The 14,202-nt window shown below is 47.8% G+C and overlaps 1 protein-coding gene across 1 annotated transcript in view; it reads left to right on the forward strand.

Moving 5' to 3' along the window:
• The first annotated feature begins 3,581 nt into the window (after positions 1–3,581).
• The window catches only part of DGAT2 (diacylglycerol O-acyltransferase 2), a 39,861-nt gene continuing 29,240 nt past the window's right edge, over positions 3,582–14,202 (forward strand). Inside the window, exon 1 of the mRNA XM_048839996.2 lies at positions 3,582–3,797. Within this exon, the coding sequence (XP_048695953.1) occupies positions 3,755–3,797 (43 nt within the window). The 5' untranslated portion in view covers positions 3,582–3,754. The remainder of the gene's footprint in view (positions 3,798–14,202) is intronic.

Here is a 14,202-nt window from a genome sequence, read left to right on the forward strand (position 1 = left end):
CAGGTCCTCAAAGAATCAATCCTGAAGCACTTGCATGAGAGGAAAGTGATCAGGAACAGCCAGCATGGATTCACCAAGGGAAGGTCATGCCTGACTCATCTAATCGCCTTCTAGGATGAGATTACTGGTTCTGTGGATGAAGGGAAAGCAGTGGATGTATTGTTTCTTGACTTTAGCAAAGCTTTTGACACGGTCTCCCACAGTATTCTTGTCAGCAAGTTAAAGAAGTATGGGCTGGAAGAATGCACTATAAGGTGGGTAGAAAGCTGGCTAGATTGTCGGGCTCAATGGGTAGTTATCAATGGCTCCATGTCTAGTTGGCAGCCGGTATCAAGTGGAGTGCCCCAAGGGTCGGTCCTGGGGCTGGTTTTGTTCAATATCTTCATAAATGATCTGGAGGATGGTGTGGATTGCATTCTCAGCAAATTTGCGGATGATACTAAACTGGGAGGAGTGGTAGATACGCTGGAGTGGAGGGATAGGATACAGAAGGACCTAGACAAATTGGAGGATTGGGCCAAAAGAAATCTGATGAGGTTCAATAAGGATAAGTGCAGGGTCCTGCACTTAGGACGGAAGAACCCAATGCACAGCTACAGACTAGGGACCGAATGGCTAGGCAGCAGTTCTGCGGAAAAGGACCTAGGGGTGACAGTGGACGAGAAGCTGGATATGAGTCAGCAGTGTGCCCTTGTTGCCAAGAAGGCCAATGGCATTTTGGGATGTATAAGTAGGGGCATAGCGAGCAGATCGAGGGACGTGATCGTTCCCCTCTATTCGACATTGGTGAGGCCTCATCTGGAGTACTGTGTCCAGTTTTGGGCCCCACACTACAAGAAGTATGTGGATAAATTGGAGAGAGTCCAGCGAAGGGCAACAAAAATGATTAGGGGTCTGGAACACATGAGTTATGAGGAGAGGCTGAGGGAGCTGGGATTGTTTAGCCTGCAGAAGAGAAGAATGAGGGGGGATTTGATAGCTGCTTTCAACTACCTGAAAGGGGGTTCCAAAGAGGATGGCTCTAGACTGTTCTCAATGGTAGCAGATGACAGAACGAGGAGTAATGGTCTCAAGCTGCAGTGGGGGAGGTTTAGATTGGATATTAGGAAAAACTTTTTCACTAAGAGGGTGGTGAAACACTGGAATGCGTTACCTAGGGAGGTGGTAGAATCTCCTTCCTTAGAGGTTTTTAAAGTCAGGCTTGACAAAGCCCTGGCTGGGATGATTTAACTGGGAATTGGTCCTGCTTCGAGCAGGGGGTTGGACTAGATGACCTTCTGGGGTCCCTTCCAACCCTTATATTCTATGATTCTATGAACTGAAGGACAGCATAGGAGAAAGCACACAGGCGTGATCTCATTGATACAGTTAAGTCAGTCAGCGCCAAACAAATGGCAATAGATGTTCATAGATAGATGATCATAGATTCCAAGGCCAGAAGAGACTATTGTAATAGTTTAGTATGACCTCCTATATAATGCAAGTCATAGAACGTACCATAGCACTGCTTGCTTCAGGAATCCATACTCCTTGCCCATCCTCTTTTCTATATGATAATATTAAAGTATACTGTAACTATGGGTTTTTCCATCCAGGACACATCGCTGTAGCTTACACCCAGGAGTTGCTGGGCAAAACAGAGCTTCCAGACAGACTGTTGCAATATTCCTTTTTGGTACATATTACAACAGAATATTGGGACTGTCAACAGGACAGTTCAAATGCTCTTTTGGCACCGAATGGTTTATACAGTAATGGCTCAGGGGATTGCTTATGGGAAATCCAAAACCTTTCACCTCTAGGTCACTGATTCGAGTCCAGCACAGGCTGGTAGCGACCAAAAGCTATAACCATCTGTTGACTCTCTGGTCACTTTATTGTGAAATGAGTTGTTGATCTCACGCCAGATCCTAACAGATGGGTATCCCCATGCCAGAAAGTTATTGTTTCAGCTTGCCCTCCTGCCAGCAGGGATGCTATGATTGCATGGGCAAGAACATAACTCAAGCTCACTCCTAAAGGTAGTTGCTGCTAGGTGAGGGTTGAAGTGGCTCGAGGAAGCTAGCTAGCACTGCTGCAGCCCATGCTAGAAGTGTGGGGAAAATACAGAAAAATAATAGCAACGTTCAGCACTAACATTAGATCTCAAATTGCTTCACAAAGTTGGATAAATATTATCCCCAAGTCAGAGAGATGGAGTGAAGGGCCTGAACCTGCTCTCTCTAAAGTCAATAGCAAAAACTCCCCTTTCAGTGCAGGATCGGACTCTAAGGACCTGACCCAACGCCCACTAAAATCAATGGCACATTTCCTACTGGAAGCAGATTTGGTCCAGATTTTGAAAAATATGCTGGTGCTTAAAGATGCACCTACTAGGATTTTCAAAAGGCATCTAGCTCCCCTTGAAACTCATGGAATTAGGCATTTGGGCACTTCTGAAAATCTCACTAGGTGCCATCTGCATCTTTAGGGGCCTAAACACCTTTTGCCCAAGTTGCCCAAAGAGTAGTTAATGCCAGTGAAGGATCAAACCCTAGTAGAGCTGGGAAGATAACCAAGGTCTTCTAACTTCTAAAGAGCACTTTGAACTCTAACACAAAATTAGCGCGCACACACACAGAGAGAAAAGCAAGAAGCTAAAAAGTATAAATAGATTCCTCATCTGGAATTAAATCTGTACAGCATCCATAAAGGATTTCAGAGTAATATTTTCTTAAACACAGACTTAGTACGGATCAGAGGAGGAAAAAAAGTGTGCCCAACAGCAGAAAAATATTCACTATTTGGCACGTATTTTTTCATCCAAAAGCTTTGTGGGGAACATGAGAGGTACTCCATAATCTCCAGGCTTCTGTAATGCTGTTCTCCCAACGCTCTGAAAGCCCTTTACATAACACATTATACAGCGCCTAGCACAATCGGTTCCTGGCCCAGGGCTAGAGCCCCTAACGATACCGCAGTAATAAGACGAATGATAAACAATACCGCACCGCGCTCACACCAGCCAGGGGCTGTTCCTCCCATTCCATTGCACATTAAACCAAGGCGCAGGAAGCGGCTAGTGCCCAGTCACACCGGTGTGGCTCGATCCACAGAGCAAGAGTTCGCCCTGCACCCCTGGGCCCGCGCCACGAGTCAGCAGCAGGGGCAGGGAGGACACCCACGCGCCTGGCTCCTGCTGCCTGCGGGCCACTCCCCGGGGGGGGGGGGGGGGGGGAAGGGGAAGCCCATGAAACTTGCCTGCGGTTCGGGTGGCCCCCGGGGCCGCCCGCGGCCATTCCGCCGGCTCCAGGCACCGGCCACTGGGGACGGAAGAGCATTTCCTTTCGCTTGCAAGAGCTTGCCACCGAAATTGCACACTCCTCCCGCCCTTGCAACACACGGGCTCTTTTTGCAACACCATTGTTCGACATACCTATTTTTATAAAGCGAACTCCCCCCTCCCCCACAGCACATCCACACACACACACACCCCGTGCAACACCCCCCCGTGCATCCCTGGCGAGCAGCCCCTGCCCCCGCGGCTGCATCACAATCCCCGCGGAGGGGCGGGGGGACCAGGCAGGGCGCCTGCGCGCCGCCTCCCTCCCGGCCGGCCGATATAAAGCGGTGCGGGGCGGCCGGCCGGGCTGTGCGGGGCTGCGGGCGGTGCACGGGAGGGGCTGCGCTCCGCTCGGGTCTCTGCCTCCCACGGACGCCCCGGCCCCAGCGGGGCGCGGTTATGGACCTGCCTGGGGGGCGCCGACGCTGAGCCATGATGAAGACCATCATCGCCGCCTACTCGGGCGTCTTGCGAGGTAACCGCAGCCTTCCTAGCGGCCGCTCCCGCGGGGCCATACGCCTCTGTATGGACCAGCCGCCGGCGAGCCTCTGCGCAGACGACCCAGGGCGATGGAGTGGGCCGGCCTCGGCTCCTGGCTGTCCCCTTCTCCCCCAGCCCCGCAAAGTCTGGAGGGGGCTGGCAGCCGCATTCGGCATTCTGCGCCCCCCCCCCCCCCCGCCCGCGCCCCCTGCGCTGGGTTTTGTTTTTTTTTTCCTGCCTGTTGACTGTGTGACTGACTAACATGCCTGCTGGAGGGGTGTTTGGAGCATGGCTCTGGGGCAGGTGCACTGGCTGGCTGCTTGGCTTTTCGTTTGGGGAGGGCTGCTGGGGCCAGAGCCTTGGAGCTGTGTGTTGTGAGGCTACTGCTCCCTCTCCCCCAGTAGCAGCGTGGCTGTATCTTAAGGCAGTGGGTCTCAACCTGGGGTATGGGTACCCTGGGGGTACACAGAGGTCTTCCAGGGGGTACACCAGCTCCTCTAGGTACTTGCCTGGCTTTACAGCAGGCTACGTGAAAAGCACTGTTAGTACACGCTGAAATTTCATACAGACAAAATGATCAAGCTGGCCATTTTTCAGTAACCATGTGGCTGTGACACTTTTGTGTTTTTATGCCTGATTTTGTAAGCAAATAGGTTTTAAAGTGAGGTGAAACTTAGGGACCTGTAAGACAAAGCAGACTCCTGGAAGGGGCACAGTAGGCTGGAAAGGTTGAGCGCCACTGCTTTAAGGAAAAGAGAAATACTTGGAGCATTGTTTGCAGCTTTGGGAGGCTTCCCTGGGGGGGGGGGGGGTCTGTTTGGGGTCGACTCTTCAGCGAGCCTTGGAAAAGATGCTGGGTTTGTCAGACTCTGATGCCTCACAGCCTGTCGCAAGAGTCTCTTTCTGGGTTTGATGTGTTCCTGAGGTTCTCATTTTCCTAATAACGCATGGGATTTTGTGTGCGAGGGGAAGATGAATATAATAGCTTTTATTATCAGCCTTGTGGATGCAAATGACCATTTCATTGGAAACTAGCTGTGAAAACTTAATTTAGTTCCTTAAATGCTCCTATTCCTATACTCGTGGCAGGAGGAAGAAGCTGGAAAGAAGTGACTGATGTCCATCTCCCTAAAACATCTTAAAGATTAAGTTTTTAAAAATAGGCTTTTATCCAGGGCAGCATGGGTTAGTGGCTAAGACTTCCTTTCACCTTTACCCACCAATACAAAACTCTCCTCTCATTTCTGTAGTGAAATGGGGTTGGTGACCCTCAGCTGTGGTGAGGAGAGAGACCTGAAGGAGACTTCCAGCTTGACAAACTATTGGTTTATATGTTTCAGAGTAACAGCCGTGTTAGTCTGTATTTGCAAAAAGAAAAGGAGTACTTGTGGCACCTTAGAGACTAACCAATTTAACACGGCTGTTACTCTGAAACCTGTCATTATGCAAGGCACTGCATTTAGCCGTATGGAGTGGAAATCTATCAACTGCATGAAAATATTAAATTGGTTAGTCTCTAAGGTGCCACAAGTACTCCTTATCTGTTTATAGACCCTGAACACTCCATCTAGGGAGGGTCGAACCTTTACCTCAGGGTTGAGGTCACTGGACGGGCAATGTGCTGAAGCTCGTGTTATAGCTGCCTTGGGTGTCAGTAAACAAGGCCTCTGAAGGTACAGCAGCAATAAATTAGCAAGTGCAAATGTTTACGCCTCAGAGCCTGTTCTCTCCTCTTTAGAGAAACCGGTTTACTGGCGTTTTAGCAGTGATGCGGGGCTTCCACACAGGTAGTTTTACATAACTTTGTTAAACTGAAACTTTAAAAATCACCCACACTTGATGATCTGTACCACAGTGTGGCCTGGAGACCCCCTTGTGCTGTACACGTACCTGTTGAGATGGCTCCTGCTCTGAAGAGCTGAGTAGACACTGGACAGAGAGTGGGAAAGGAAATGGCAGCCCTGAGGTAAAGTGACCTGTCCAGGCAGGGTTTGCCAACATGAAGAGCTGTGTGGGAGGGAACTCCCACTCTTCTGACTTCTATTCCAGTGCCCTGTCCACTAGCATGCACTCCCTCCACTACTGTCCTTGCCTCTGGATTTCTGGTCTTCCATGTGTCTCTTGGGCTCCCATCCTGCAAATAGCTTTGATGTGGATGCCTGTGTAACACCGACAGACCCTGCTTGTTGGTGGGTGGGATCGAACCTGGATGCGGGGAGGGATAGCTCAGTGGTTTGAGCATTGGCCTGCTAAACCCAGGGTTGTGAGTTCAATCCTTGCTATTTAGGGATCTGGGGCAAAAATTGGGGATTGGCCCTGCTTTGAGCAGGGGGTTGGACTAGATGGTCCCTTCCAACCCTGATAGTCTGTGATTCTGTGATCTCTGGAGCTAAATGCTTGAGCCTCTACTGCATGAGCTAAAAGCCACATGGCTCTTAGCTGAGGCTGTAGCAGACTCATTAATTCTAAGTGGTCTCAGTGCCACTAGAGGGGACAGAGTGCCACACGCAGGAGGTGTGTGGAATGGAATCAGGAGGCACCTACACAAGGCTCTGTGTGAGCAGTTCTGATTGCAGGGTCTTGGAAAAGACTGTATTTTGCTCTCCTGGTCAGCACTAAGAACACTGTTGGCCCTTAATAAATAAAATCAAGAAGTTGTGGTAAACTGACAAAAGCAGAGATTTTCCCTGGTGCCATTTGGAGATGAGAGCCTGTGACATGAGCTGACAGTGCAGTGTAAACTACACTACTCCACTTTTGGACTTCACTTACTCTGTTAAGAAAAGACTAAATCATTCATGGAAGGTATCAGATATGTAGCACTGACCTGATAGACCACAATGGCACCTCCTTTGTGAAGCCCATTCTGAGCCAATATGTTATTAATGTATTTAGGGCATGTGCATATTTTAAAGTGGCCTGTTTACGTACAGTGTAGTTGGCCTTAACTCAAAATAATCTGATGTAGAGATGGAAAGCTGTCTTAATTCTCCACGCAGGTGAGTTTCCCTTCAGGCCTGCACTGGTGCATTTGCAAATTCTCTTCTACAAGTATGACTTGTTCATCTTGGAAGGAAGGTATTGCTTTGGTAAGTGTAGCTTCCTTCCAAGGTGAAGTTAATTAAATGTCGCCACTTTCTAGGCTTGCAAGCTGTTCACAGCTCTGTAATTAGTCAGAAGTGACTGATACCTTTGTGGGGGGGGGGGGATTTTAAAAGCCTGTCTGTAAAAAAACAAGGAGGACCTCATCCAGAGAAAAGCTGTGGAACCTTGATTCCTCCTGTACCACTGGAATGAGTTTTGTCTTTTACAGAAACTGTTTGGTGGGATTCACCTGGCAGAGCACAGGGAATTTAGAGGCAGTGTGACTTAGTGGGTAGTGGACTGAGCTGGTAGTCAGGGGTCCTGGATTATATTTCCCAGTTCTGCCATTGATCTGCTGCGTGACACTGGGCAGATCACTTCACCTGTCTGCCTCTGGTTCCCTCTTATCCTCTGACTTTGTCAATCTAGATTGTAGCCTCATTAGGGAAAGAACTGTCTCTCACTGGGTGTTTGTGTAATGCCTAGCATAATAGGACCCTAGTCTGCCATAGCTTCCAGGAGCTGCCCTAATACAAATAGTCACTTGGGGTCTCCAGGCTTGTCCTCTGAAAAGAAAAGTTACCCCACTCGAATAGTGGGATCAGCAGTGATGCCCAGCACTGAGTCTGTTTTTGTTTTTTTCCTTCTGCTCCGGAAAGAGGTGGGCAATGGAAGTTTTTGGAAAATGTAGGGGACAATTTCCTGGTGCAAGTGCTGGAGGAGCCAGCTAGGGGGGAGCTTTTCTTGACCTGCTGCTCACAAACCGGGAAGAATTAGTAGGGGAAGCAAAAGTGGATGGGAATCTGGGAGGCAGTGACCATGAGTTGGTCGAGTTCAGGATCCTGACACAAGGAAGAAAGGTAAGCAGCAGAATACGGACCTTGGACTTCAGGAAAGCAGACTTCGACTCCCTCAGGGAACTGATGGGTAGGATCCCCTGGGGGAATAACATGAGGGGGAAAGGAGTCCAGGAGAGCTGGCTGTATTTCAAGGAATCCCTATTGAGGTTACAGGGACAAACCATCCCGATGTGTCGAAAGAATAGTAAATATGGCAGGAGACCAGCTTGGCTTAACAGTGAAATCCTTGCGGATCTTAAACATAAAATAGAAGCTTACAAGAAGTGGAAGATTGAACAGATGATCAGGGAAGAGTATAAAAATATTGCTCGGGCATGTAGGAATGATATCAGGAGGGCCAAATCACACCTGGAGCTGCAGCTAGCAGGAGATGTCAAGAGTAACAAGAAGGGTTTCTTCAGGTATGTTGGCAACAAGAAGAAAGCCAAGGCAAGTGTGGGCCCCTTACTGAATGAGGGAGGCAACCTAGTGACAGAGGATGTGGAAAAAGCTAATGTACTCAATGCTTTCTTTGCCTCTGTCTTCACAAACAAGGTCAGCTCCCAGACTGCTGCGCTGGGCATCACAACATGGGGAATAGATGGCCAGCCCTCTGTGGAGAAAGAGGTGGTTAGGGACTATGTAGAAAAGCTCGACGTGCACAAGTCCATGGGGCCGAATGCATTGCATCCAAGAGTGCTAAAAGAATTGGTGGCTGTGATTGCAGAGCCATTGGCCATTATCTTTGAAATCTCGTGGCGAACGGGGGAAGTCCCGGATGACTGGAAAAAGGCTAATGTAGTGCCAATCTTTAAAAAAGGGAAGAAGGAGGATCCTGGAAACTACAGGCTAGTCAGCCTCACCTCAGTCCCTGGAAAAATCATGGAGCAGGTCCTCAAGGAATCGATCCTGAAGCACTTACATGAGAGGAAAGTGATCAGGAACAGTCGGCGTGGATTCACCAAGGGAAGGTCATGCCTGACTAATCTAATCGCCTTCTATGATGAGATTACTGGTTCTGTGGATGAAGGGAAAGCAGTGGATGTATTGTTTCTTGACTTTAGCAAAGCTTTTGACACGGTCTCCCACAGTATTCTTGTTAGCAAGTTAAAGAAGTATGGGCTGGATGAATGCACTATAAGGTGGGTAGAAAGTTGGCTAAATTGTTGGGCTCAACAGGTAGTAATCAATGGCTCCATGTCTAGTTGGCAGCCGGTATCAAGTGGAGTGCCCCAAGGGTCGGTCCTGGGGCCGATTTTGTTCAATATCTTCATAAATGATCTGGAGGATGGTGTGGATTTCACCCTCAGCAAATTTGTGGATGATACTAAACTAGGAGGAGTGGTAGATACGGTGGCAGGTAGGGATAGGATACAGAGGGACCTAGACAAATTGGAGGATTGGGCCAAAAGAAATCTGAGGTTCAACAAGGATAAGTGCAGGGTCCTGCACTTAGGACGGAAGAATCCAGTGCACAGCTACAGACTAGGGACCAAATGGCTAGGTAGCAGTTCTGCGGAAAAGGACCTAGGGGTGACAGTGGACGAGAAGCTGGATATGAGTCAGCAGTGTGCCCTTGTTGCCAAGAAGGCCAATGGCATTTTGGGATGTATAAGTAGGGGCATAGGGAGCAGATCGAGGGACGTGATCGTTCCCCTCTATTCGACATTGGTGAGGCCTCATCTGGAGTACTGTGTCCAGTTTTGGGCCCTACACTACAAGAATAAATTGGATAAATTGGAGAGAGTCCAGCGAAGGGCAACAAAAATTATTAGGGGTCTGGAACACATGACTTATGAGGAGAGGCTGAGGGAACTGGGATTGTTTAGTCTGCAGAAGAGAAGAATGAGGGGGGATTTGATAGCTGCTTTCAACTACCTGAGAGGTGGTTCCAAAGAGGATGGTTCTAGACTATTCTCAGTGGTAGAAGATGACAGGACAAGGAGTAATGGTCTCAAGTTGCAGTGGGAGAGGTTTAGGTTGGCTATTAGGAAAAACTTTTTCACTAGGAGGGTGGTGAAACACTGGAATGCGTTACCTAGGGAGGTGGTAGAATCTCCTTCCTTAGAGGTTTTTAAGGTCAGGCTTGACAAAGCTCTGGCTGGGATGATTTAATTGGGGATTGGTCCTGCTTTGAGCAGGGGGTTGGACTAGATGACCTCCTGAGGTCCCTTCCAACCCTGATATTCTATGATGGGGGTGGAATGAATTCAAAATGTTTCCTCTAAGCATCTTCTGTGCAACGATTTACACCAATGCTAGGAATGGGTTGAAGCCCAGCTGAGAGTTCCCTGCATGGATTTGTCTAGTATAGACACACTTCCTGTGAAACTGCCTTTGGGCTGAGGAGCAGTACCAGACTGCTGCTGGCACTGAAGATGCTGCAACTGACTGTTCCTCCCCTGCTGGTTTTTGGCCCAGTGGAACTGTACTGTTGCTGGGTCTTGCCACGCACATGCTTACCTGAGTGGTGCGTTGCACAGCCCTACGACCCTAGAGTGTGCAAGTGGTGCAGAGCCCTGGACAATCCTGATAAGCTGAAAGTCCAGGATATGGGGGCCTCTGAATGCGGCAGGGTCATGTGCACATTTTGTTGCCTTTTGGGTTCCTGTCTTGGAGAGGTAGGAGGGAACAGCCTAATGTTCACAAGAATGCATAGATTGCCTCAGGTCTGCATCTAGGGGCTGCTGCTTGGGAACCGTTGGGGAAAAATTGCTTCCGCTTTTCACCCACTGTCTGTTCACTTGCCTCCCGCAGGGTCCCCTGGCCTGTGCTGGGTGCTGTTATTTTCAGCAGGCGCTAGATTCCATCTGGGAAGTAGCAGCCAGCAAGAAGCTGGGAGAGGTACAGCTGTATGTAGGGCGGAGCGGCACTGTAGCACAGACTATCTTGTTTTTCAGCTGCATCTCTTCTTTTCTCCTTGCTCAAGGAAGGGCCCTTGCTTCCCAGAACTCCTCAGTGGGTCCCCTCCAGCTCCTTTCCTATCCTGATCCTCCTGGCCAACTCCATCTTGACCCTGTGTAACCACCTTAGCTCCTCTCCTGCCTGAGCCCTTCCCTCAGCTTGCCTCTCTGGTTTCTCCCCCTCAGGCAATCATGCCTTTGGGGGTGCAGATCAAACAGGATTAGTGAGAGCTGTGCTGCTGGGGTATATGTGCAAATCGATGGGCTGCCTGTGAAGTCTGTGAGTGTTTGTACTGTGCTGGTCTGTTGCGCGCAGGCAGCGCTCTAGAGCAGGAGGTGACACTGTAGCTGGACTTGAAGCTTAGTTGGCTTGGGCAAAGTTTCATTCTAGATCCAGGCTCCGGACATTTGCCCCCAGGCACTATAGGCTAATCTGGCCCTGCTTAATGCTGTGTCCTCCAGCAGCCCCTTCTTCCTATAGTAATTCTCTGGCTTTTAGCACTGGCTGCTGCTGGACTGAATCTGTTCAGAGCTAAAAGTGGAACCTATAAAATAGCTGTGATCTGCATAAGTCTAGCAGTTTTTTCTGTTGTGGAGTCTCTGGCTCCTATCCCTTTTTTGGGGGTGGGGGGTATAAATTCTGCTTGGGGCAGTCTGTTCTATAAGGGCACCAATGTAGAAGACTTAAAGGTATTTACACTAGTGCAGTTTACCCAGGTTCAGCACCAGGATAAGATGCACTAGTACAAATGAAAATGCACTCTTGTCAATTGTGTCTTCACTAGAGTTTGCACTGGTGGCTTAAAAGTCACTATAGGACAAGGCTTAAGGATCAACAGCTCTTCTGCTTGTAGTTTCAGATACCAAGTGTGAATGGGAAGAGGCTGTAGTAGGAACCAGAATAGGTGAGTGATTTGACTGCAGAGAGGGAAGTGATGAAGCCAGGCAAAAAGGCTCTAGCAACTCTGTATCATAGATCACTTTAAGATTTTACCTGTTTCTGTCAAACAATCAGTAATGCCACTGGAGTTCCTTATGTGTCTGTCCTTACTATTCTTTGCCTCCACTTAAAGGAATAACTCTCCATCACTACTGTCTTCTAGAAAATACACTTCAGTGCCTGCTTCCTTACAGGATGGTACTATTCAGGAAGTCTTTAAGATCGACCAGTCTGTTTCCAGGTCTGAGCAGCATGCAGTACTTGAGGCAATATTGCAACATATCTACTCTCCAAAGCTCTTTGGATCCTTCTCACCAAGGGAATTCCGTATGAAGGCTATACCAGCTGTAGATTATAGTCCAGCACAGTTCATAATCCTGCTGGAAGGCTATCTTTCAGAAGCTTAGAAATGGGCAGGCTGCCACAGAGGATCAGTGGCTGTATAACTGCTATTCAAGCTCAGGCTGAATTAGAATATACAATCTTGTGGAACTTGCCAGAGGAGAAAAGGAGGACGGGGTGGAAAAATGGTGTGGAAAAATCTATCCATAAGTACCTATGAATCACTGAGTTCAGTGCTGCTGGTGGTGGTCTCCCCAGTCCTTCTGATTTACTGTCATGGGGTGGGGGTGCAGGGTCTTTGAGCCTCATGTGATCTTTACAGAAAGTCTACTGCATACATATTCAAGCCTGAAGGGAATCTGTTCTTCCTCTTTAACTTTCCTTCAAGTTGACAAGCAGTGTGGTTCCTTAACTGAAAACAGAGGTGCCTGGTGCTTTTTCTGCAAAACTTTCAGCTGTTCTTGGCCAGAGATAAAGCAAGGCAGATGCATCTAATTTTTGTGCCCTTGATAAAAATGCAGAAACTGTCTTGTTGCCTAGGTAATTCCCAAAGTGCTAGGTGATATAGAGAAGTGCTTCAATTGTTCCTGCAGTTGGGCATGGGCAGTGGTGTAGATCAGTGTCCTGACCGTGTCACCTCAAAGAGCTCTGCCTGCTAGACAGGATTGCTAAGAATGTGCTCCATATTATTGAATGGGAGATTGTGCTGTTGGTAGTCCCATTCCTGAAATGGTGTTCTGGAATGGGCGGCCATAACTGCAGCCAGTAAACATTCCAAAGTGGAGCAGATAGCGAATGGGACCAAAGAACAGTTACTAACTGTCTTATTACTGCTTCAGTAGAAGATGATAGCTCCTATTTTTGCAGGATTAAATTTTGGACCCAGGGAAGAGATTAATGTAAATGGTGATCAAAGACCAGGTCAGTCCATATCTTCCTTGCTTCCCCTCATAAATGGGCTAACCCTGGATGTCTAAGTAGAACCAGTCTCATTCTCTTCCAGACATGGAAAGGGGATGCTGGGGGCATGTGGGCTTTTTTCTTAAATTCTAGGGAAATACATTCAGACTATACACTAGTAGCTTAGAATATAACACTTATGGCTGAACTATGAGCAGTCCTTCTGATCAAGTCAAAATTTGTCACCTCTGTTACTCATGTAATTTGCAACACCTAGTACTTGGGTTGGGGGAGGGGACTCCTTGGCAAACTCCTTGCAATTGTTGAGAGATTCCCTGTGAAGAGAAGACAAGGAAGACTTACACTTAGTTACTGGTGGCACTAAACTGTGTAGAGTAGCCAACTTGGAGGTATGTTGTAATTCACCTTTACAAATTATCTAACCTCCTCTGGGATCTCTTAACAAACCTAGTACTACCAAGAAGTCTTACCATGAACTGCAGTATCTCTGATATCCCAGAATACATCATTCTGTCCCACACTAATGGACTGGAAAGTACTAAGTCAGAATTCTAAATAAGTAATCTAAAGCTTTCCATGCCAAAAAGCTGGTTAAGCATTCAGCACAAACTTGAGTTTACAGTTCAGGTTATCCCTCTTGAAAAACCCTCTGAATTACTTCTGATTAAACACTTCATAATTGGTTTTTATTTTGTTGGATTAATGTTTGTAATTGAGTAACTTTCAGAAAACCAAACACTTAGCAACCTGTTAAATCTCCTTCTGATAAATAGCTTTTCATTGCTGTGCATTTGCTCTGGAGTATGTATCACTTCACCGTGAAGCAGCAAATCCTAGCATACATGATGCATAGTGCAGTTTCAAGCATGGGTGTGTTGGTGGTAGCATATTACCAATCTGCAGTATCCAATATTAGGGGTTGTCAGTTAAGTAAATAGCCCATCTGTTTGTTAGTATCCAGGAAGAGCTGAAGAAGTCTACAGGAGATTAAACAGGTCCTTGGTTCAGGAGAAAGAGGGTAGGACCCACTCCAAAAGTGGAGTGTATAGAGACTTACTCAAGGTAAGTAAACATACCTCTGAATAGCAGCACCTTCAACTATACTGTGATAAAATTACAAGGATTAGGTTTCCATGCTTCTGGTATAAACTAATTGCTGGCCGTCTCCAGAAGGAAACGGTCTCACAGGGTAAGGTATTGTGCACCTATGTCTTCCTCTCCAGTAACTGGCATTGAGCACTTTTGGAGGCAGGATGCTGGACAAGAGTGGTCTGTACCACTCTGATGATTGCAGAGGAGCTGTTCTGTTAAGGCTTACACTAAGGCAGTTTGGCTTTTGCAAAAACTACAGCAGTAGGAATTCTCCTGGAT

The sequence above is a fragment of the Caretta caretta genome, chromosome 1 (assembly GCF_965140235.1).
Source record: "Caretta caretta isolate rCarCar2 chromosome 1, rCarCar1.hap1, whole genome shotgun sequence".
NCBI classification, from domain to species: domain Eukaryota; kingdom Metazoa; phylum Chordata; order Testudines; family Cheloniidae; genus Caretta; species Caretta caretta.